This window comes from Thunnus maccoyii, chromosome 13, assembly GCF_910596095.1.
Source record: "Thunnus maccoyii chromosome 13, fThuMac1.1, whole genome shotgun sequence".
Lineage (NCBI taxonomy): Eukaryota > Metazoa > Chordata > Actinopteri > Scombriformes > Scombridae > Thunnus > Thunnus maccoyii.
In genome coordinates, this window is record NC_056545.1 from 430345 (window position 1) to 454150 (window position 23806).

Below are 23806 nucleotides of genomic sequence, written 5' to 3' on the forward strand. Positions count from 1 at the left end.
ACTTATTTTTAGCAGTGAAGAGTTAGCAGACGCTAACATCATGTTGACTAAGGTTACAAAAAGCTGGAACTGCCTCACAATACAAACCTTACTGTGGTTGGCCATTTGAATTTAGAAGTAGTGACTGGAAGTATTAAGTTTAACTTTAAAGATTAAAGAAACATATTGGTGATAATCGTAATAAACACACTACCTTCCAGTCCTGCAGTGATCTTAGATCATGTGACATATATGTTGTTTTGTGTGTCTGCAGGCTGTCAGGATGTCTGATCACAGAGGAAGGCTGTGCTTCTCTGGCCTCAGCTCTGAGCTCCAACCCCTCCCATTTGAGAGAGCTTGATATGAGCTACAATCATCCAGGAGACTCAGGAGAGAAGCTGCTGTCTGCTGGACTGGAGGATCCACACTGGAGACTGGAGACTCTCAGGTATGGATAGACAGGTGGACTCTCTCAGGTATGGACCAACTCAGTCTCACAGCAATTCGTGAAATAGTCATGTAATTTAATCTATCTATTTGTGTACATTGACACGATTTTTCCATTTATTTCGTGACAGTCAGCACAACTTTCAAACTAATGTATTTCAATTGGAAGCAGGTTTTGTTCCTGCAGCAGGTTTTTTTGGGACTCAGTTGGGACTCGGGAGCTCAGAGGCTGTATTGTTTGTTCTCGTATGCTATTCATCTTTAAACTATAACTGCTACATCACTCAACATTTAATCACAAGATTTTATCCTTGTTTTTATTTTTTTACTCTAATATTACCAGTCTGGTGGGACCGGGGTATTTTCCTCACTGTCGATTTTAATATCTTTAACATTTCTCAACATTAAACATGAAGGTGTCCTTGATAACTCAACAATATGAAAGGTTATGACCTTTCATAATTATTTCAGCTTTGATTGTGAGAAATCAAGTTTTCTTGTCAGTTTTGGACGATAGTGGAAGCAGTTACGTTAGCCTACCCATGATCCTCAGCGACCGTTACTATGGTGAAGACGCCAGCTAAAGCCGTGACATAAATTATATTCAGTATAACATTATACAGTACTGAAGATTGGTGGTTACAATCAGGAACAACATACTGTACTGTACATTGAAATGTAAAGAATATATTTGAATTTGAAGCTTTGTGATTGGCTGATTTCATGAGGCAATGCAGTTTGGGACTCGTTGTTGACTAAAGCTTTATCATGTAGCTACACAGCCCTCTAGAGTTTTTATTTCAACGCAGTTGTTATTTGTTTGTACCGATGAACTGATCAGCTGGGAGAGTTTCAGGCCCATTAACTGTTGGAAATGTTTAAACAGGATGTCATGAAACAGTTAATCTAGGAAAACAAATGAGATTACTTTTTCTACTTTTTCTACTTTTACTGTTTTTGTGTGACGATTGTTATCACAGCTCTTTGTTGATAAAAAAAAAGCTTTTTTAAGAAAAGAATGAGATTACTTCCCAGTGGCCCAGAGCAACTCCTCCAACTTTGCATATTGAATTTATTTGTAAGCCTACTTTTCAAGTTATTATTATTATTATTATTATTATTATTATTATTATTATTATTATTATTATTTGTGAGCCAATGGGCTATCTATAGGAAGGTGTGAATTTTGTGATGATTAATATATATATATATTCTTGATCAAAAAATTCATACACATAGACACACACACACACACACACACACACACATACATGGATATATATATATGTACACTATGTTGCCAAAAGTATTGGCTCACCTGCCTGGACTCGCATATGAACTTAAGTGACATCCCATTCTTAATCCATAGGGTTTAATACGACGTCGGTCCACCCTTTGCAGCTATAACAGCTTCAACTCTTCTGGGAAGGCTTTCCACAAGGTTTAGGAGTGTGTTTATGGGAATTTTTGATCATTCTTCCAGAAGCGCATTTGTGAGGTCACACACTGATGTTGGACGAGAAGGCCTGGCTCTCAGTCTCCGCTCTAATTCATCCCAAAGGTGTTCTATCGGGTTGAGGTCAGGACTCTGTGCAGGCCAGTCAAGTTCATCCACACCAAACTCAGTCATGTTGGAACAGGAAGGGGCCATCCCCAAACTGTTCCACAAAGTTGGGAGCATGAAATTGTCCAAAATCTCTTGGTATGCTGATATCCTCCTCTGATAATATATATATATATATATATATATATATATATATATTATCAAAGGAAGCTGGTCCGTAGAGGCAGAGGAGGTTGCCCATCTTCTATTTTTTGAGAGGCAACAGGGAGATCAAAATATAAAAAGAATACTTGGTTGAAATAAACCATTACCAAATTTCATTATCATTTATAAAATATTTATTCTCTCTTTGTTGGAAAAAATCCATTATTGAAATTCTGATTAAAATGCTTCAACAGTGACACCTGCAGGGCAGGAGGAGAAAGAGCAGTGTGTGTGAGATGGTGGTGGGGAGCAGTGGGGGAGGGGAGTGGGGGGGCAGAGGAGGACGGGCTCCTGCTGTCCTCCTTAGGGCGGATCTCTTACATCAATTTAAAGTATTTGTTTTTTTATGCTAATCTATGATTGGCCAAGACACGTAAAATGACGTTCCAAGGGAGGACGTCCTCCCTAACCAATCAACAACCAGAATACAATATTGACATCACTTTGGTCCAATGATAGTTTCCAGATTTCATCTTCAGTTCTCTACAACTGTAACGTACATGAGTGTGACGAACTGATAAGAGAAGAAGAGCGGTAAGATATAGATAAATTGATAGAGTAGCATATTAGAAAATAAATTATAACTTGCAAATTACAAACTATTTTTTTAAACACATCAGTAAAACATTACATCTCATTTAGGCCCTTTCAACAACCAAATTACCCTCAGCGGGACTACGGTGACGTGCTGCTGCTCTGAAGTGAACTCCTCCCAACAACAATAGAAAGTTAACAACATCATTTAAATGAAACAACCAGGAGAGTTAGCTTGTTTGTCATTGTTGCTAATGATATCAGACTGGTTAACCAGCAGCCACAAAGTTCTGTTAACTGACAAACAAGATGACCAACAGCCACAAATGGATGTTATGACATGAATACTTCATCTCCATGATAGAAAGAAGAAGACATCAGATAACGTGAGTCAGATACAGCTTCTCTCTCTCTGTCTCTTTGGTTGCTAATTTCATCTCTGATGGTTAAATGTCTCTGTGTGGCTGTTGTGTGAATTTATCTCCTTAATCAGAATGCAGCAGAGATCATATAATGTGCTGTAGGTAGTTTGCGTGTTGAAGTTACAGTGAGCTGTCTGGACTCACTCATTCATGTGGAATTGATCCAGTTTTTAATTGAGTGGTTGTTCAGTCACCTGTTGATGTTGTGTGATTAGTGAATGAGTGTGCAGGAGGTCTGGCTGCTTGTTGTGACAGTTTCTTCAGTTGGTTTTTAAGCTGAGTCGTATATTGAGTAATAAGCTTAAAGTAACTAGAATAACAAGTGTTAACATGTCAGCTTTGTAGACTATATTTTATATGTGATACATATAGATCAGAGTGTGTAAGTCATGTATTTGATACATGCATTAATACTTTCTGATGTGAACCTTCACTTTTAGATCTGTGAATGTTTTTAGTGTTCAGTCTTTCTAGTATTCAGCACTGATCTGTTCCTGTATCACATTATAAGCTTTGTGGTACTTTATATATTTCTGTATACTAAGAAAATACACAGGAAACACGTGTAAATCATGTGATATGTTGTCTGTTTCTGATGAGAACATAAATCTGTTGTCACAATAGAACAATACTATAAATTTGAATTTGACTTTGTTGGTAAAATGACACATTGTGAACCACTGCACGGCTAAAATGAGCTCTTCTTTGTTTAGAAACAATATGTATATGCTAAATGTCTTTAAAGAAGCAGCCTTTCACCACTCAGGGGTTTTTGTTTTTGAAAGCAAATTGTTTTATTGGCATATAAAACTGTCCCCCACCCCTCTGATTTCATCAGCTGGGGAACAATGATATAGTTTGATGTGGTTTGTTGTGAGATTCCATGTTGGTTTTTCTCCTGTCCTCCCCAATATTTTGAGTCACCAGCCGCCACTGATATAACTATATATATATTATATGTGTTCAGACGTGGCGCTAGAGTAAATCAATAGGACGGGCATTTGATTTTCATGAGGGGGCACAATGCATTGTATATTTGTTTAACCTGTTATCAAACAAGTTGAACACAGCTTTGGACGGAGGATACACAGACCCCCGGTCCTTGTGAAAGAAAACTGAATAGTAGGTTATCATTTTATAAATCTTTTGTTTATATGTTGCAAATGTTGTTAAACTAAGAGGTTAGTGGTTGTTGTCAACTGAATGTGATGTAATGTCATTGTCATTTTGGTATACATGCTGGTGAAGAAATCCTGCTCCTAGTCTAGTTGAACTCTTGAACTTGTTTCTATCTGAGGGCTGCTTGCTGACCTCTGGGGTTAGCTAGAGATATCTTTGTCTTAAGCCTGCTGTTTTAGAGACTGTGTGGATCATGAGGTATCTAGACAAGCTAAAGTTGAAGGATGTCCATGTTTGAAGTTATTGATTGACCATGAGGTCTCTGTTAGATCGTATGACCATACTTGTTTGTAAGAAGGTGTAACAGTTTGTGGAAGTGTCTATTAGGGACCAGACTGTTTTAGCTTTCATTCTGGAGAGGTATAAAGCTGTCTGGTTTGGGTTAACAATCTTTAGAGAAAGGGCCGGCTGAACAACATGCTTTCTCTCCAAAAATACAAGATGATTGTATTTTTGTTTGTGTTTGGACATTTGTATAATTGTTACTGATGGTGTGATGGATTGTACAGCGTCTACAACTGCGTCAACAAGTAACAATGTTTAATGCTTTCTTTATGTCTCTGTGTGGTTCTTGAGCAACGATAAAACATTCCCACAACATCCTCCCGCCAGTTAAAAAGAAACACATTTAGTCTTTGCAAACAGAAATGATGTCTGTGTTAATTTGCATATAGAGCGAGGAAGTGAGATCCGAATAACAAGTGGTCACTCAAGACGGATGTTAATACCAGGTGTAAACAGACGTACTTGGAGCTGTCCACTTGTGATCGGATCACCTGAGACGCATGTTAATACCAGGTGTAAACAGACGTACTTGGAGCTGTCCACTTGTGATCGGATCACCTGAGACGGATGTTAATACCAGGTGTAAACAGGGACTAAGATGCAAGGAAAAGAAGCAAGTGAGGGAAACGTGGATGCAATTTAAGAGACTTGAGATGCAACCAAGGAAACAAAGCGAGGAGAGAGGAAACTAGAACATTTGTTTTTAGAGACATGAGACGTCCTTTCCTCTGAAGTGTCACATGAAGCGACGTCCGTTTCTGATGACGGCGGCAGCTGATCACAGCTGATCAGCTGTCAGTCAGTTTTAACAGCTGTAGAAACTTCTGATTAATACTAATAAATGTTCACAGTTATCACTGCAGCAGCTGTTTCCTCTCTGCAGCTGTTACCTGTTTAACAAACATAAATAACAACCTGCATTCTGCATTTATACTGTGTCCTGCTCAGAGGCACAGGAACCATTTCTACTCACAGAATGCGTTTATATTATTTATTGATCATTTGCATTAGATACATTACATTATTTCTATTATAGAGACGTTAGCGTAATGAAAAGCAGCCAAGTATCCCAGAATGCATTTCACACCAACCGGCAGCGATGGCGGAGACTTTGAGTCAGGCTAAAAGCTGTTGTAACTTGAATTGTAGGATTATTAATATGTGACTTTATTAATTTTTAATGTTTTCAGGAGAGAAAGTAACATGTAGATTCCAACATGTGGCCAGTTTATCCCAGTAACTCCAGTCTGTAAACCTGCTGGGATGTGTTGGGAGATGTTTGGACCAGCCGCTCATCTCAGCTGCTAGCAGCCCGACTCCTGAGATGATCGGCCGGTCAACATGTGGTCATCCCGGGGAGAACATGATCCATGAACTGATCTGCAGCTCTTTGCTGATTCACCGCTGGCTCTAATGTCTCCGCAGCATTTAGATATATGATATAATTCCTTCTGGAAGATAAATGTTGGTCTCACACATGAAATCTAACAATTGTAGCTGCAACATTAGTTTGTCTGAATGTAAAATGAAGCTTCATGTTTTTACTGGACAGAACAGCAGCGCTGCCTCTGGAGCTCCACATGTACACATATCACCACATTTACACACATATACATGGATTCAAATGAACAGATTCATTTCATTTATTTTATTAAGCTACATAACAGTTTAGATTTTTATTATAGCTACATTACAGACTGAATAACATCATTTACTGCATCTCTCTGTCAGTCAGGTTTTTGTTTTGTGAGATAAAAAGTGTTAGTGGAGCTTTGAGTTGAGATTATTTTGTCACAGTACAGTCAGGTAGGTGTGTTGAAGCTGAGCTGCTGCTGTTCCAGCTGCAGAATGATCTACTGCGTCCTCTCGTCCTCACAAGTTTGTACTCATTCTGTCCCCTGCGTGCGTGGCTCTACACGAAGTGACAGATAGCTAAACAGGTGCACTAGGCACTGAAAGGTTTAAATGATGACTCAGATGTGGAAGTAAAGTTGAGGTCTGTTTACTTGTATATCTTCATCAACATGCTTGCTTACAATGCTTTTCCAGAAACTCTGTGAAACTGAAAATAAATACACAAGAAAATGTTCTTAATGTAAGTAAAACAGTGTAGAAATATAAATACTTGCTTAGTACTACACAATTAAACCAATGTTTGCACTATATGTGGGGATTTAGGTAATTATCTATAAATCTCCCCAAATATTAAATAAAACAACAAAATATGCATCAATCCTTATCTATAAAGATAAAACATGTAATATAAACTTACAAACAAAGCTTCTCCAAGGTTCAACGCAGGTGGATGCAAAGGATTAAACAGAGAGACTTCTGGAGCACCTTGCTGTGCAAAATTTCAATCAAAATGGCCGGTCTCAGACTACGACCTTACCCATGTGATCACAAATAACCAATAGAGAACAAGTACAACAAGCTGACAATAATCTCCAAAGCAACCACTAGGAGATGCTAAAATGCGCTTTAACTACATGTAACAAAATACTCCCCGCCTGGTATTGAACACAATACCGCTATCAGTTTTTTTTGGAAAAGTCCCACAGACTGAAGAAAATAAGGCAAGGAGCTGTCCATGGGAAAGGCTTAGAGAGACATAAGCACCACTACTTCAGTCACTGGCCTGAGTAAGGTCTTAACAGTTCCCCCTTTGGTGACCTTGAGCTCAAGCTTCCTGACTTTCCCATCGCTGCCAGGGTGAGCCTTGGTGACAAGAGCCATGGGCCACTGATTTCTTTTCACCTGAGCATCTCTTAGCAGCACCAAGTCTCCTTCCTTGACATTGGGCTGACTATCTTGCCACTTGCTTCGGCTTTGAAGAGTAGAGAGATATTCTCTCCTCCATCTCTCCCAAAAGGCATTTGCCAAGTGCTGAACTCGTTTCCACTGCTGGCGATACATATCTGCATTCTCAAAGGATCCCGGAGGGGGAAGAGGGGTGCAGACCTTCTGTGTCAGGATCATCGCTGGAGTCAGAAGAAAGGGTGAGTCTGCATCAGTCGAGATGGGTGTGAGAGGTCTTGCATTTATTATTGCGGTAACCTCGGCCATAAGGGTTGAAAGTACTTCATGAGTGAGGTGCGAGGGGCTGATCTGAGAAAGCATAGAGTCAAGGATCTGTCTCGAAACCCTGATCATTCTTTCCCACACTCCCCCCATGTGGGAAGAGTGGGGTGGGTTAAACAGCCATGTACATCCTTCCTCACTGAGATACTTTGAGACGTTAGTTTCATCTTGAAGGAGGATTTGCAGCTCTTTGCAGGCTCCCTTAAAGTTTGTGCCGCAGTCAGAACGGATCATTTTCGCAGGACCACGCACAGCAAAGAAGCGCCGTAGAGCATTGATAAAGCTCGATGTGTCCATTGACTCTAAGAGCTCAATATGCACAGCACGTACACTTAGGCATGTGAAGAGTACTGCCCACCTTTTACTGTTTGCTGCACCTCCTCGGGTACGACGAGTGGAGATGTTCCAGGGGCCGAACACATCCAGACCTACGTTTGTAAAAGGGGGTTCAGTGCTGAGACGATCAGATGGAAGATCTGCCATCTTCTGTTCTGCTGTCCTACCACGAAGTCTGTTACATGTAACACACTTAAGCAGAATGCTGGAAATGCATTTCTTTGCCCCCACGATCCAGATGCCATCTGTACGGATAGCTCCCTCAGTGAAGAGTCTCCCTTGATGTTTAACTCTCTCGTGATAGTGATTTATGAGTAGAGTAGCAATATGACTGCGGCTGGGAATGATGAGAGGATGTTTCTCTTCCATCTCAAATGGAGCATGTTGGAGTCGACCACCTATTCTCAGAAGTCGATTGCCATCAAGGATAGGGTTGAGCTTCTTCAGGGGACTGTTCTTAGGAATGACGTTTCCTTTCTCCAGACAGTACACCTCAGCTTGGTATGCTTCCTTTTGTACACATCCAATGACGATAGCCTTTGCTTGTGACAGTGTATCAGTTGTGTGAGACTTCGAACAGTGATGCCAACCACAGCAATCTTGTTTGTCGCTACCCTTTTCAGACCTAAAGGACTGAGCGATGTGGATGAGGGAAGCCATAGCTCTGACAAGGGGTTGCCACGTGGAAAACCTGTCAAAGCGATGTGAACCAATGCCTCTGAGGGAGTCTGTGGCTGTAGTGGTGTGGCAGCGAACCTCCATGTCAGACTCTGGATCAATGAGGTCATAGAATGTTTCTTCAGTTGTGTCTGTCTCCACAGAATGTGACAGGAAATCTGGACCAGTAAGCCAGTTGGTGTCCAAGAGTCGAGCTACAGGCACTGACCTGGTGGCAACATCTGCAGGGTTCTGACTGGTGTGGACATAACACCACTGTTCAGGATGCGTGAATTTCCTTATTCGTTCCACCCTGTTGCTGACATACACATAAAACCTCCTAGTTTCATTATAGATGTACCCCAGCACCACCTTGCTGTCAGTATAGAACTTCAAACTGTTGGGGTTGATGTCCAGCTCACTCACAACAAGCTCAGCAATCTCCACTGCCAGGACAGCAGCACCCAACTCAAGCCTGGGAACAGTATGGACTGAAATGGGGGCTAACTTGGCTTTCCCCATGATGAAGCCAACGTGGCATTTTCCTTCAACATCCATCACCTTTAGATATGCCACGGCTGCAATAGCCTTTATGGAAGCATCTGAAAAGATGTGAATTTCTGTGTGCCGAGCAGTGGAGAGGGAGGCTGTGGTGTAGGCTCGGGGGGTTTCAAACTGTTCTAGCTCTCGCAGTGAATCTCTCCAAGCAATCCATTCTGCCTCCTTATCCGCTGGGAGGGGAGCATCCCAATCACTAGTGTCACTGGTGAGCTGTCGTAATAAGATCTTCCCTTGGACGGTAATAGGAGCCACAAGACCAAGTGGGTCGAATAGGCTGTTAATGGTTGCAAGCACTCCTCTTCGAGTGAACGGTTTCTCACTATTGGCGACACGGAATGTGAAAGTGTCATTCACAAGGTTCCAGCTTAATCCAAGACTGCGCTGTAGAGGAGGTAAGTCGATGTCTAGGTCGAGGTCTTTCAAGTCCTTTGCATGGTCTGTTGATGGGAATGCCTGCATGACGACTGGGCAGTTGGATGCTACTTTATGGAGTCTTAAGTTAGAGATGGCAAGCATACCTTGGGCTGCTTTCAGTAGAGTGATGGCTGCAGTTGCAGATGGCAGTGACTTGAGTCCATCATCGACGTAGAAATCCCTGTGTATGAACTGCTTCGCATCTCCACCAAACTCATCCTCTCCATGTAGAGCTGCTCGCCGTAGCCCATAGGTAGCCACTGCTGGAGAGGGGCGATTGCCAAATACATGGACTTTCATCCTATATTCCACAACTTCCTTGGTGATGTCATTGTCTTTGAACCACAGGAATCTGAGGGAGTTCCTGTGGTCCTCCCTGACAACGAAGCTGTGGAACATTTGTTCAATATCCGCTGTGATGGCCACCTGCTCACGCCTGAACCGCATTAGTACACCCAGCAAGCTGTTGTTCAAGTCTGGTCCTGTCAGCAGCACATCGTTCAGTGAGAAGCCAAGGTGTGAAGCGCTGGAGTCAAAAACGACTCGGATTTGACCAGGTTTGCGTGGGTGGTACACGCCAAAACTGGGAAGGTACCAGCATTCTTCTCCATCCTGTAGCGGTGGAGCCAATTCAGCATGATCCTGGTCAAAGATTTTCTGCATGAAGGCCAGAAAATGGCTCTTCATCTCAGGCTTCCTTTCAAGGGTACGGCAGAGGCTGGTGAAGCGAGTCAGAGCTTGTTCTCTGTTGTTGGGGAGGCGTGGCCTTGGTGTGCGAAAAGGAAGGGGGGCCACCCAACTGTTAGCATCATCTATGAACATCTCCTTGTCCATCAGCTGAATGAACTGTCTGTCCTCAATGGACAGGGCGACCTTGTTGTCCTCCTCTGTTTTTTCGAAGATCCTGCTTCCCAGTGAACAATCACCTGTATTCTGAGCCAAGCTGTCAGATAAATAAGAATGCTGCAGGCTTTGAGAGCTGAAAGGCTTTGTAGCTGTCCTTACTATAAGCTTCTCTTTCAAAACGAGGTGGTTGGGACATGGGCTGAAGTAAGAGTGGCGGCCATTCTCCAAAACATTTGTCCGGTATGTGCTGACTCCTTTAGGCTTGTGAGCTGCACCCAGGCAGACTTCTCCAACTATAACCCAGCCAAGGTCAAGTCTTTGAGCATAAGGGGCATTGTTTGGCCCATTATGCTGGTCTCTCACTTTGTGAACTCTTAAGACATCTCGGCCAAGGAGAAGGAGAATCTGTGCTTCAGGGTCAAGTTCAGGAATGAGGTGAGCAATAGGCCTTAGGTGAGAGTGGTGTTTGGCAGCCTCAGGAGTAGGTATTTCCGATCTATCATCCGGCATATGGTTGCACTCTATGAGTGTGGGAAGAAGCACGCTAAGATGTCCATCTAAGGGCTGAGCAATGAAGCCGGCTCCTCTTCTTCCTGACATCTCTGTGACTCCAGCACATGTGCGCAGAGTGTAGGGAGAATCTGCACCCTCGAGGTTGAACAGGTCAAAAAACTCTGACCGAGCGAGAGACCTATTACTCTGGTCATCGAGTACAGCATAGACTCTCATTGATCTATCTGGTTGTCCTTTAGGATGAACCTTTATGAGGCAGATTTTAGAGCAGGAGCGGGAGCTGTTGGCTTCACCACACACTTCTGTGCACTTGGAGATTATGTCAGGAGAAGCCTCCTCCTTTTCCTCCCCGCCGTACTCTAGGTCAGGATCTTTGGCGGTCCATGGAGCTGGTCCTGGATGAAGAACTGTGACATGTCTATTACTGTCACATTCTTTGCACTGAATAGTGATTTTGCAGTCTCTAGCCATATGATCAGTTGAGGAGCAGCATCTAAAACAAATCCCACTCTCCTTGAGAAATGCATTGCGTTCCTCCAATGTCTTTGCCCGGAAGCCTCTGCATCGCTTGAGGGGATGGGGCTTTTTGTGAATTGGGCACTGCCTTTCGACGTCCAATTTACTGCTGGCAGTCTCTATTGACTTGGTGGCAGGTATTGGTGTGATATCTGTTTTGTGAGATGTGATTTGTCCTTTAGAGTGTGTATACCTTTTCGCTGGGTTGTCTGCCTTTACTACTGCCATGCCAGATGAGCTGAGGGTGAAACTTGGATCATTACGAGTATAAGCCTCTCTGCAGACAAAATCGGTGAAGAATGAAAACGGCGGAAACTGGACTTGGTTTTGCAGCTTGTACAAACTGCCTTGTGTCATCCATCTCTCTTGAAGCCCGTATGGCAGTTTCTCCACTATTGGGTTAACACCCCGAGATGTATCCAAGTAGGTGAGCCCAGGCAAATAACCCTCTCGTTTTGCAGACTCCAACTCCCTTAACAGATCACCAAGCTCTCTCAATTTGAGGGGATCTTTGTTGCTAATCTTGGGGAATCTTTCAAGTTTATCCAAAAGAGCCTTCTCGATTGTTTCAGGTGATCCATAACACTCCTCGAGACGCATCCATGCCATCCTGAGCCCAGCAGCAAGGTCGCTAACATGAACAGCTCTGATTCTCCTAACCTGCTCTGATGACTGAGGGCCTAACCACCTAATTAGAAGGTCAAGCTCTTCATTGTAGGTGAGTTTCAGTCCTTGTATGACATTCATGAAGGTAGATTTCCAACTCCAATAATTTTCCGGATGGTCGTCAAACTTGATCATCCCAGAGGTCACAAGCTCACGACGAGCCATATAAGTAGCAAAGTCACTTATGCCTGCGTGGTCAGGGGCAGATGACTGTGTTGCGTGCATCCTAACAGGGGGTGTGTGGGGCTGAGGTCCCTTCATGGATGAGAAACTGTGTGGATGGATTCCAGGATAATATTCAGCAGCTGGCTGAGTCATACTATGCACTCTGGAGTAGCTAGCATTGTGCTTAACATAAGCTGGAGTAGTATTTTGTCTAACCTCAGCTGTGTGAATGGGATATTGTTCGCTGTCTTGGTGTGGCAGAACGTGAAGGACATCATGTGGCCGACTGGATACAGTGTGAGACTCAAGATGGGGTAATGACAGCTGACTAGAGTGGATTTTAGAATGACGTTCAACATAATCACTCGTTCTTTTCTCTCTGGAGTCATGGGGAATTGCTGCGATGTCCATTGCCCTAGAGTCTGCTTTAGATTCCAGCTCTGCTGCAGCTGATTCCAGAACCTCTGCCTCAGCTAAGGCAGCTGCAACCTCTTTCTCTTGCTTCAATGTGGTCAGAGCAGCCTCCATGCGTGCCTCCTCTACTCTCAACTGGGCTTTTTCAACCATGAGCTCGGTTTCTCTTTTAACAAAGGTGGAGCGAGCACGCACTGCCTCAGCTCTGGCACGTGCTTTAGCTGCTGATAGGCTTGCTGAAGATTTGCTAGAGCTGTTAGAAGACTTAGCAACAGATCTGGTCACATATGACTTTACAGATGCATTTTGTGATTGAGCTTCCTGTTGATCTTCTGTGTTTGCCTCGTTGTCCATCTTGTGTATGCCGTAGACCTTTTATTTGGTATGAAGGTGGCAATTAAGATGAAGCAGGGCAGTTAATGAAGAGAAGCTATCTTTGTTTGCATGAATCGCTGTGTTGACCCCGCCGTGATGCTGTTTTTTCACTATTCTGTCCCCTGCGTGCGTGGCTCTACACGAAGTGACAGATAGCTAAACAGGTGCACTAGGCACTGAAAGGTTTAAATGATGACTCAGATGTGGAAGTAAAGTTGAGGTCTGTTTACTTGTATATCTTCATCAACATGCTTGCTTACAATGTTTTTCCAGAAACTCTGTGAAACTGAAAATAAATACACAAGAAAATGTTCTTAATGTAAGTAAAACAGTGTAGAAACATAAATACTTGCTTAGTACTACACAATTAAACCAATGTTTGCACTATATGTGGGGATTTAGGTAATTATCTATAAATCTCCCCAAATATTAACTAAAACAACAAAATATGCATCAATCCTTATCTATAAAGATAAAACATGTAATATAAACTTACAAACAAAGCTTCTCCAAGGTTCAACGCAGGTGGATGCAAAGGATTAAACAGAGAGACTTCTGGAGCACCTTGCTGTGCAAAATTTCAATCAAAATGGCCGGTCTCAGACTACGACCTTACCCATGTGATCACAAATAACCAATAGAGAACAAGTACAACAAGCTGACAATAATCTCCAAAGCAACCACTAGGAGATGCTAAAATGCGCTTTAACTACATGTAACAAAATAGTACTACTGAGTCCAACTTGCCAAGTCTGAACTAGCAAGTACACAAGTCCCAACTTGGTGTATTTGGTATTGAGAATATATCAAGTACGTCATATATAAGATATATGCACATATTTTTTCCAGCTGGCTGAGGAGACTATTATGCATGCAAGCATAGATTGTACTAAATATGATCAATAAAGACAATATATGAAGGAAGAACTCAGGAAGACTGGACTTCAGGAGCTCAGTGTTCAAACTTTAATGAACCTGCCAAGTGGGTGCAGCAGTAGTTTTCTTTGAGTTTATTAGACAGACAGGATTAATGTGTAGGATTTAATCTCTGGTCCACACCCCGGAGCAGAAGGTGGCGGTAATGCACCTAATACGCTGGTTGACAACCGCCGTTATAAACCAAAAAGAAGAAGATTTTTTTTTCCAGACAGAGTGATACCTCCTGTCAGCCGAGGGGTTTCCTATCTGTGCAGTCGAACATAGCAGCTCCTCCGCGGACTGTTTCACCCTGACGGTCCCGGTGTTTCCTCCGCAGGCTGCACTTCACTCAGCTGCACGACAGACCCGCTGCTTCTTCCCGCTTTAACCTGAATAACAAACCGGGGCTCGGTGCTCCGGTTGGATCCACATGGAGAGCCGAGGCTAACGTTAGCTGAGAGGCTAGCGGAGCGTTAGCCGCAGCATGTTAGGAAGCACAGCCAGCTAGCACAGCCAGCTAGCACAGCCAGCTAGCACAGCCAGCTAGCACAGCCAGCTAGCACAGCCAGCTAGCTTCAGAGAAACAGAGAAACAGAGTAGTTGGCAGTTACACGTTTCTTTTGGCATTAAGTGCATTTAGAGGCTAAATGATTTAGCAGCAAGATGGACGGTGGATAAAGAGGAAGGGTGGAGCAGAGAGAGAGAAAGAAAGGTAAATAAACGTGCTAGCTAGCTAACGTAGCTAATGTTACTGATGCGTCATCATCGTCTCGTCAATGCTAAAGCTAATTAGCATATGTAGTCTAGTTAATGTGGTCAATATTATTATAAAATTCATGTTTTTTGGTGAAAGTTTCAGTGAGTGAGTTCATACTTTGAGCTGATAATTTAAAATGATTGAGACAACACAACGTCTTCTGTCACTATTCAGGCTGCTGTCATTTGTTGGAACTTAAAGATGTGTGTTATTTAATGTTTGTGTTGGTTAAAGGACTATTTGAACCTTTGATGGGTAACTGTTAGTGTATATCAGTAAACTGAGGAGGGTGTTGTGCTCTTGCTTGTTTCTTTTTGAAGGTGTAGAGAGCAGCGTTGGTGCCACAGTAGTAGTAGTGTCGTCTCCCTCCTTAATGATATGTACCTTTGGTTTTATTTCAGCTTCATAACACTACATTGTACTAAGCAGCTGTTGGCTCATTAGTTTGTTATTCACATGCACTAAAATTCAGCAGAATGCAGGAAATCAAGTCTTTGTAAGTAAAGTTTTCCTAGTGGGGACCCCCAGACCCCCCGCTGATAAACTGGTCTGACTGGAGCTATATTTCCCAGCCTGATTGATTTTCCCAGTCCGGCCCTGCTGTATAATGTTATACTGAATATAGTTTATGTCACAGCTTTAGCGTCTTCACCATAGTAACGGTGGCTGAGGATCATGGGTAGGCTAATGTAGCCGCTTCCGCTATCGTCCAAAACTGACAAGAAAACTTGGTCACAACCTTTCATATTGTTGAGTTATCAAGGACGCCTTCATGTTTTATGTTGAGAAATGTTAAAGATATTAAAATCAACAGTGAGGAAAATACTCATACGCAGCGCGTCCTCTCCGGTCCCACCAGACTGCTAATATTAGAATAAAAACATGAAAACAAGGATCAAATCTCTTGATTAAATGTTGAGTGATGTAGCGGTTATAGTTTAAAAATGAAGAACAAATGAGAAAAAACAATCCAGCCTCTGAGCTCCCGAGTCCCAACTGACAGAAAAAAACCTGCTGCAGGAACGAAACCTGCTTCCACCTGAAATACATTAGTTTGAAAATCCTGCTGACTGTCACCAAAAAAAAGGAAAAATGGTGTCAATGAACACGAAGAGATTAAATTTAGTGAATATTTCACTGATTACTGTGAGACTGAGACAGACAGGTGGACACTCTCAGGTGAGGACAGACAGGTGGACGCTCTCAGGTGAGGACAGACAGGTGGACGCTCTCAGGTGAAGACAGACAGGTGGACACTCTCAGGTGAAGACAGACAGGTGGACGCTCTCAGATACAGACAGACAGGTGGACACTCTCAGGTGAGGACAGACAGGTGGACACTCTCAGGTGAGGACAGACAGGTGGACGCTCTCAGGTGAGGACAGACAGGTGGACAGTAAATCAGCTCAAACTCTTGAGACTGCAGCTGATTGTCAGCTGTAACCATCATGCAGGAATGTTCCACCTGTGTGAGAGGAAATAACTTGTCAGTCGTCCAAAGATTGTTGAGGAAAGACAAACAGAAACAGGCGGTTTATCATTTTCATGTTAGTGTGAATCAGTTTAAACAGTCCTGTCATCTGTTCACAATACAAACTGCTGAGTCTGACAAGAAAAAGTCTCATTGTTGACATGATTTGACTTTGAGACGCCTGTTTCTGATTGGCTGAATGTAGCTGCTGTCGATAGTCGTCGTGCGACGTGATGTGATGGACGGTTGTGTTGCCTAGCAACAGCAAAGCAGCTCAGTGTGATGAGGATCAGAGCTGCTTTTTCTAGAGTGATGTCATGTCCATGTTTGCATGCTGAAAGAGAACGTGCTGCTCTGACCCCCCTCCTCCTTTCAGGCTGCAGCCTGCTGGAGTCCGATGGTTGACACCAGGTCTGAGGAAGTGTAAGTGTGTTTTTCATTTCATTCATCAAAACAAAGCTCATTCACATCCTACTGAGGATGAAGATGATGTCATCATCAAACAGATGATAGATCAATAACTGCAGCTGTATTGTGTCTCGTTCTCTCCATCAGATTTCTGTCGACTCACACTGGATCCAAACACAGTAAACAGAAACCTCAAACTGTCTGACAACAACAGGAAGGTGACATATGTGGAGGAGGATCAGTCATATCCTGATCATCCAGACAGATTTGATTACTGGCCTCAGCTGCTGTGTAGAAATGATCTGACTGGTCGCTGTTACTGGGAGGTCGAGTGGAGAGGAAGAGTTTATATATCAGTGAGTTACAGAGGAATCAGCAGGAAAGGAAACAGTGAAGACTGTTGGTTTGGAGGGAATGATCAGTCCTGGAGTCTGTACTGCTCTGATGTTGGTGGTTACTCTGTCCATCACAATAACAGATCAACATCCATCTCCTCCTCCTCCTCCTCCTCCTCCTCCTCCTCCTCCTCCTCCTCCTCTGTGTCTAACAGAGTAGCAGTGTATGTGGACTGTCCTGCTGGCACTCTGTCCTTCTACAGAGTCTCCTCTGACACACTGATCCACCTCCACACCTTCAACACCACATTTACTCAGCCTCTGTGTGCTGGGTTTGGGTTCTACTGGTCTGGTTCCTCAGTGTCTCTGTGTGGTCTGCAGGAGGAAGAGTCTCCTCCTGTTAGAGAGACTTTCTCACTGCTGACCAGATAGTTCAGTCTGTACAGGATCACACACAGCTGATGGTATTTAGTACCAACATGATCTCTCACTGCTTGTAAATGTAAACATGGTTTCCACATGATTGACAGTTTGTTTGTAAAATGAATCAAATGATAAACTGAGTCCAGTTGTTGTTGTTTTCTGTTGTTAGTGTATTAGAAAGGCTTGAACTGTAATGGGATAATGGGAATGGGATCTTCACAATGTTTAGTTGTAGTTCTTCTAGTAGTTTCATAGTAACTGTGTTACCTGATTCCTTCACTTATTTAGAGATCACATGACAAATGATGGTCAGAACAACAGGCCTCCTATTGGCTGGTTAAATGAACACCTCTAATGGTGAAGGCTGAGGCTCAGCAGCTGGAGTGTGGCTGCTTTTATGCTGCGTTCATATCATATTGGAATGATGCTAATTATGAGATTCTGATTCTTATTATCTAATATTAGCTAGTTATAGCCATTGTTAATACCAAGCTTTTACATGTTAATTAGCATTATTACTAGCTGGTTATTATCAAATATTACCCACTATTACCTTGTTATTACCCAGCTGGAAGGTAAAGTGCTGCCACAAATCCTTCCAGCAGACACCAACAAAACTGCTTCTACGGTTCAACCTCAGTTTAGTCTCACTGGTGAAGTTTCTTACTGGATTTAAACCAGTTCATTTGTTAAATCTTTATGGTTTTAATTGATACATTTGTCAGTTGATACATATATATGTGGTTCTTGAGAAATAATAATCAATCTGTCCGTTCTGAACAGACACGTTTTGAACGGGCTCTGCACTAGTTCTAATAAAAAAAGAACTGTTAACTATTATTATTCTTCATTTCTTAAACTGTGCTGGTGTGTTTTTGTATTTCAGGATTGTATTGATTAGTTTTTATGTTGAATGTGTTTCTTTATGTTTCTTTGTCTTTTAACATCTTGGGACCATGTTGGAAATACGTGTTTTCACTGTAACATGTTATCACTTGGATTTCTGTTTTGTGTCTGTAATCCATAAATAAATAAATCATATCACAAACATAACTTTGCTCCAGCAAATGTTTCTATATACAGGTGAGAGTGTTGAAGGTTACAGCATTTATAAATGACTTTAAATTAGATGAGAAATCATCCAAAACAAAGAAAACTGTTTTCTCTGCACTTTATTGTTGTAACAAAGACTTTTTCTTTTAACCTTCAGTTGGTTTTTAAATAAATAAGATAAATCCAGATAAAATAACTTCATTTATTATTTATTTTCATATTTCAAACCAGGCAGCAGGTGTTTGCTGCTTCTTCTTTCTGTACTCGAGGCCATTTTCAGGAAGGTTTCCCCAAACTGAGCGTGTGCAGAAGTTTTCCTGTCTGTTGAACAAGTTGAGCTTTTAGCTTTGATATTAAATGAAACTTCAGTCAGAAAGTTTTACAGCTGCAGGAGTTTAACAGTCTGCTGATGTTCAGAACAGATTCTGTGGGCAGAGAAAGAAAACTAGTATCTAGTGGGACTCTACTGAGAGAGGAGACAAATGTCATATTTCCATCATGTTTTCCATTGTGTGGTTTTATTCCAGCCCATTAACAAGCATCAGGAGGGCAAAATATTAGGAACACTTTTCAATATAACACAGTCCAGTACAGCAGCCCCACTACCACCTCAATAATAAATATAAAATACAATTATCACCTTTCTGACAACGTCAACAACAACTGAGAATGTAGAAGCTTTGTAAATGTAGAATTGATGGCAGAGCTGTTGTGTTGGATCGCATCAGACTGCACAGGTGTTCCTAATAAAGTGATCTCCAGTCATTGTACATTTAGAGTCTGGAGGGTTGTGAGGTCACAGGTCACGTTAGAAAAAGCCTTCAGGACTGGAACATGGGCTGTGTGGGAGTCGGTCCTGATGAGATGTGATATATCAGAGTTGAGGCTAACATTAGCAGCTCTGGAAGGTTTACCTGAGATCAGCTGCTCGTCATCTTGTAAAAGTGAAACATGTTGAAAATACAAACAGTTAAGTATCAGTCTGATAATTCAGCAGTTTTTCTGTATGAAGTGTCTGAATGGTTTTTGGGTTGTGAGGAATTTAATGAGATTATTCAGTTTGATTTCAGTGTTCGTTCACTTGACATGTTAAGAGTGTCGAGTCATTACTGGTGTAAATATAACGAGAATTAAATGAAGCTGCAACTTAAAGCAGCTTCTGTCTGTTTGTCTCCATCTAGCAGCAGAAACCTGAATCACAGTCTGGTGATTGAAACATCACAGCTCAAATAACAATAATAATAATAATAATAATAACAATAATAATAATAATAATAATAATAATAATAATCAACAGATGTCGACAGTCTGATCTTCTCTGGTCACAGAACTGAACTGGGATCAGCGAGCAGAAACTGGTTTGATGGTCTGAGACCACGTTCAGGCTCACAGGCTGTTAGAGGTCTGTTATATATTCTGGAGTCAGTCAGTCCCAGTTAGAGATGTGGCGGGAAACCTTTTTACAATAAACTGTGGTGAAACATTGTTTCTGACTGTGATTATTGTTGTTTTCAGAGACACTGTGAACACAGAGCAGCTGTTCTGTCTTCATCAGCAGTTTGATTCTGTTCAGACACGACGAAGCAGCTTTCTGCTGCTCACAGGCAGAATAACCAGAGAAGCAGGTCAGATCAGTCCAGATCCAACATCTCTGCTCAGGACTTTCTATATTAACCTGAGCTGCCAACACACTGAAGAGCAGCAGCTTACAGGTCTGAATGTTCTCTGCTGCTGTTTGTTACTGATGTGCCTTTTATAAATGAATTGAACTGTTAACACTTCATACAAAGTTCAACACTCCAGTATTTGAATTAGTTAAATAAGCTCCGACCTTCAAATCCATCCATTTCATCAGGAAAAATTCATGAATTTCAGACTATGAATGTGTTTCTATAAGAAACTCTGAGCTGCATTTAAAGTGATTTCCAGTCAACAAGCTGCTTTTCTTTACTGTTTAAACTGTATTTAATCAACTGTTTTCAAAGCTGCAACACACAGAATAATATTCAGTCAATAAAACACAAGCTGATCTTTGTGTCATTTATCTGTGTTTTAGCACTAATAGCAGGATTTCAGGAACTTGAATGATTATCATGATAATACTGTTAATCATGATATTTTGACCTGTGATAGTCATAGTGTGATATCAGCACATCCTCAGTCCAAGTCCTGCTTTAAAGGTAAGTAATACAATTTTAAAATCAGCTGTAAAATGTAAATGAAACCAGTGAAATGATGCTGACGGCTGAAACGTGTTTTCTGAAGACATTAAAACAGAAACACAGTTTTAAAAAGTCCAGGTTCAGGTTTGGATTTGAGGTTTCATTTAGAGACAATAAGTAAAAGTTCTTCTCTGTGGCGTCGATAACAAACTGTCTGAGTGTTCGGAGCCTCCAAACAACAACAAAATGTTATCAGGAGTAAAAAATGAACCGATTACATCAATAGAACACACAGTTAGTTCAAAAATGTCAAAATATCAATCTGTATACTTTTTCTTTTAACCTTCAATTCATTTTTAAATAAATATAAATAAAGATAATAATATTTACAGAAAGATAATTCAAGATAAAATAACTTCAGATGCTTTATTTCATTTGTTATAAATGATTAAATGTTTGTGAAATATGGAATAATTAGAAGAGTAAACCAAATGAAGTTTTAATTGAAAAGTATAAAACTTTATATTTCTTTTTACTCTACTAAGAAGTTTTGACTGTTTTTCAGGTTTCAGGTCTCTGTAGTTTAAAGTGATTTATATATAATATATATAATATAATATATATAAAGTATAAATACAGTATAAACTGTATATGACAACATTTCAGAAAAAATCAAACTTTGTCTCCTCCAGGCTGTGAAAACAAAAAGACAATAAAGACTAAATCTATTGAGAAAGAAAAGTGAATATAAATCTATTGTAGATGTGTGACACATGTTTTTAAACTAAGGGGTCAGTGTTTGTTATCAACTGGATGTGATGTCATGTCGTTGTCATTTTGGGCATACATGTTGGTGAAGAGATCCTGCTCCTAGTTCAGGGTTGCCAACTCTCACGCTTCACGCTGCCCAAACTATTCTCACACCAAAACATCGCCACAGCAACAGAGATGAACAGTCACAGTCTTTTTGCTAAAGAGTGATGCTTAAACTACGCGGATTATTTTTGTACAGTTATACACAGGGCTGTAACGGAGACTAAACGCACATAAACGCCGTTTAACCACCTCCTAAACTCTGAAACAGCGTTTACACAGAAAGCTGTTAAAGGCTCAGAGCGGCTTTCTACCGCAGCTTCTGTTGTATCTTCTGGGAGCGCTCGTTTTGTTTTCCGTTTGAACTTTGTATCCTTGTATGAGACACGGAGACAGCTGTTACTGTTAACGAGGGGTGACCAACAATCCACCGCCCGCTCCTGCTGCGCGGGTCTTTTAATCAAACAAACCCTCCGTGCTGAAGCCAGCAGGCAGACGAATGAATCAGAGTTCAGAGGATCATATATGACATTAACTGACGCGCAGCATCAAATAATAATGTCAGAAAAAGCAGCACAAAGTAAGAAGCTAGAAAAACTCTTCAGCAAAAAGTGGAGCTAAAGTTCTTTTAAACTGACATCAGTGATTTAAGCGTCCAGTTTATCTATCTGTTGCTGCTTTAGCCTGACTGTTACTTTACAGTAACGTTAATGTTAATGTAACGTTAGCTTGATAGTTTAGATAGATGGGCTGATGATGCATCCCCGCTGTGTGTTTTGTCCACAATGTCTGTAATTAACATCATACAAGTTAAAGTTCTGCTTCATGCTCACTCAGATTTTGAAAGGAAGGCTTTTTATATTTTCAGAGTGAGTGAAGGAATCAGGAGAGAGGAGACAGAAGTGAGGAAGAGTTGCAGGATGTAATAATGTTGAAAGGAAAACAAGCAGAAAGTAAAGAACTTTCAAAAAGATTGAAAGAAAAAGTTTAAGGATGAAAGAGAAACACAGAGGCCACGCAGGCGTCATCTGATAGACACCAACACATTCAAAGCAGGAAAACTGGTGAGGAAATTACAGCTGTATCTAGATGAATTACTGTTCTGGTAAATATTTTAAAGGCACAATCTGTTATTGGAATGTAGAGACATCCCACTAACAGAAGTCAAAGAACAAGATTGAAACCTGCTATAAAATGACTTTTCATTCAGGCTGAATGAAATGATTGGACGGGATTATTACAGGCCTGCAACCGTCACACATACTGGATTTTCATTTGATTTATTGATGGCTGTCGGGATGTACAGAGAATTTCAACAACTATAACAAAAATGCTTCTAAAATACATTAGATACCCTAGCTTTAAGGTAAGCCTATAATTCAGATTGTATTGGCTGCGTTACATATTGTATGTCGTGATATGACAAATTAGTTGGCAGATTTACTTCATCTAAGTGTCCTGCCATGAAAAAAATAGTGAAGAACACTGATGTACATATTTGGCTGAGTGACTGTGTGTGTGTGTAAACCCTTGTTATTGCCTTTTAACTTGTGAACATTCAAATAAACGTTGTAGTTTTGATATCGGGAACAACACATCTTTGACTTTCATTAGTGAATGAACCTGTGTGCCCTTTATTGGATTAGTGTTTGTCTACTACTGTGGTGTAGTCAGGCTGTATCCTGAAATCTGAGACCTCCCGCTCCCACCACATGTGTAAACTGCATACTGTTTTACACCCTGATGCTCAACTGAGTCCAAATACGTGCACGTGATTAAGTGTGTGCACGTAGTCCTGATTAAGCCCATGGCACCAGGACCTGAAGCAGGCAGTTCATGGTGAGAAGCCCACCACCATCCCTGAGTTGAGACTGTTCTGTGAGGAGGAACGAGCTAAAATTCCTCCAAGCTGATGTGCAGAGCTGATAAACAGTTACTGGAAACGTTTGGTTGAAGTTATTGCTGTAAAAGGGGGTCACACCAGTTACTGAAAGCAAGGCTTCACATACTTTTGCCTCCCACACATATGTTAGATTGGATAATTTTCCTCAATAAATTAATGAAAAAGATGAAAAAAATGTTTTTTTTGTCCTATTTGTTTAATTGGGTTCACTTTATCTAGTTTTAGGACTTGTGTAAATATCTGATCATGTTTTAGGTCGTATTTATGCAGAAATACAGAAAATTCTAAAGTGTTCACAAACGTTCAAGCAGTTCTGTACTCGGCCTAACTGGTAAAACTCGTCTGGTCTCCCATGTTTGTCGCAGCCTGTGACACTAAACTTGTTTGTCAGAAGGTGTAACAGTT

The 23806-nt window shown here is 41.4% G+C and overlaps 2 protein-coding genes across 2 annotated transcripts in view; both read left to right on the top strand.

Moving 5' to 3' along the window:
* The window catches only part of LOC121910575 (NLR family CARD domain-containing protein 3-like), a 49026-nt gene that overhangs the window by 3079 nt on the left and 22141 nt on the right, over positions 1-23806 (top strand). The gene's annotated exons all lie outside the window — the stretch shown is intronic.
* Positions 16643-18358, top strand: LOC121909799 (stonustoxin subunit beta-like; the record flags this gene model as incomplete). The annotated part of the gene is made up of 2 exons (XM_042430521.1): positions 16643-16727; positions 16860-18358. Coding segments are annotated over 2 exons (705 nt in total), but the record flags the coding sequence as incomplete, so codon positions are not given.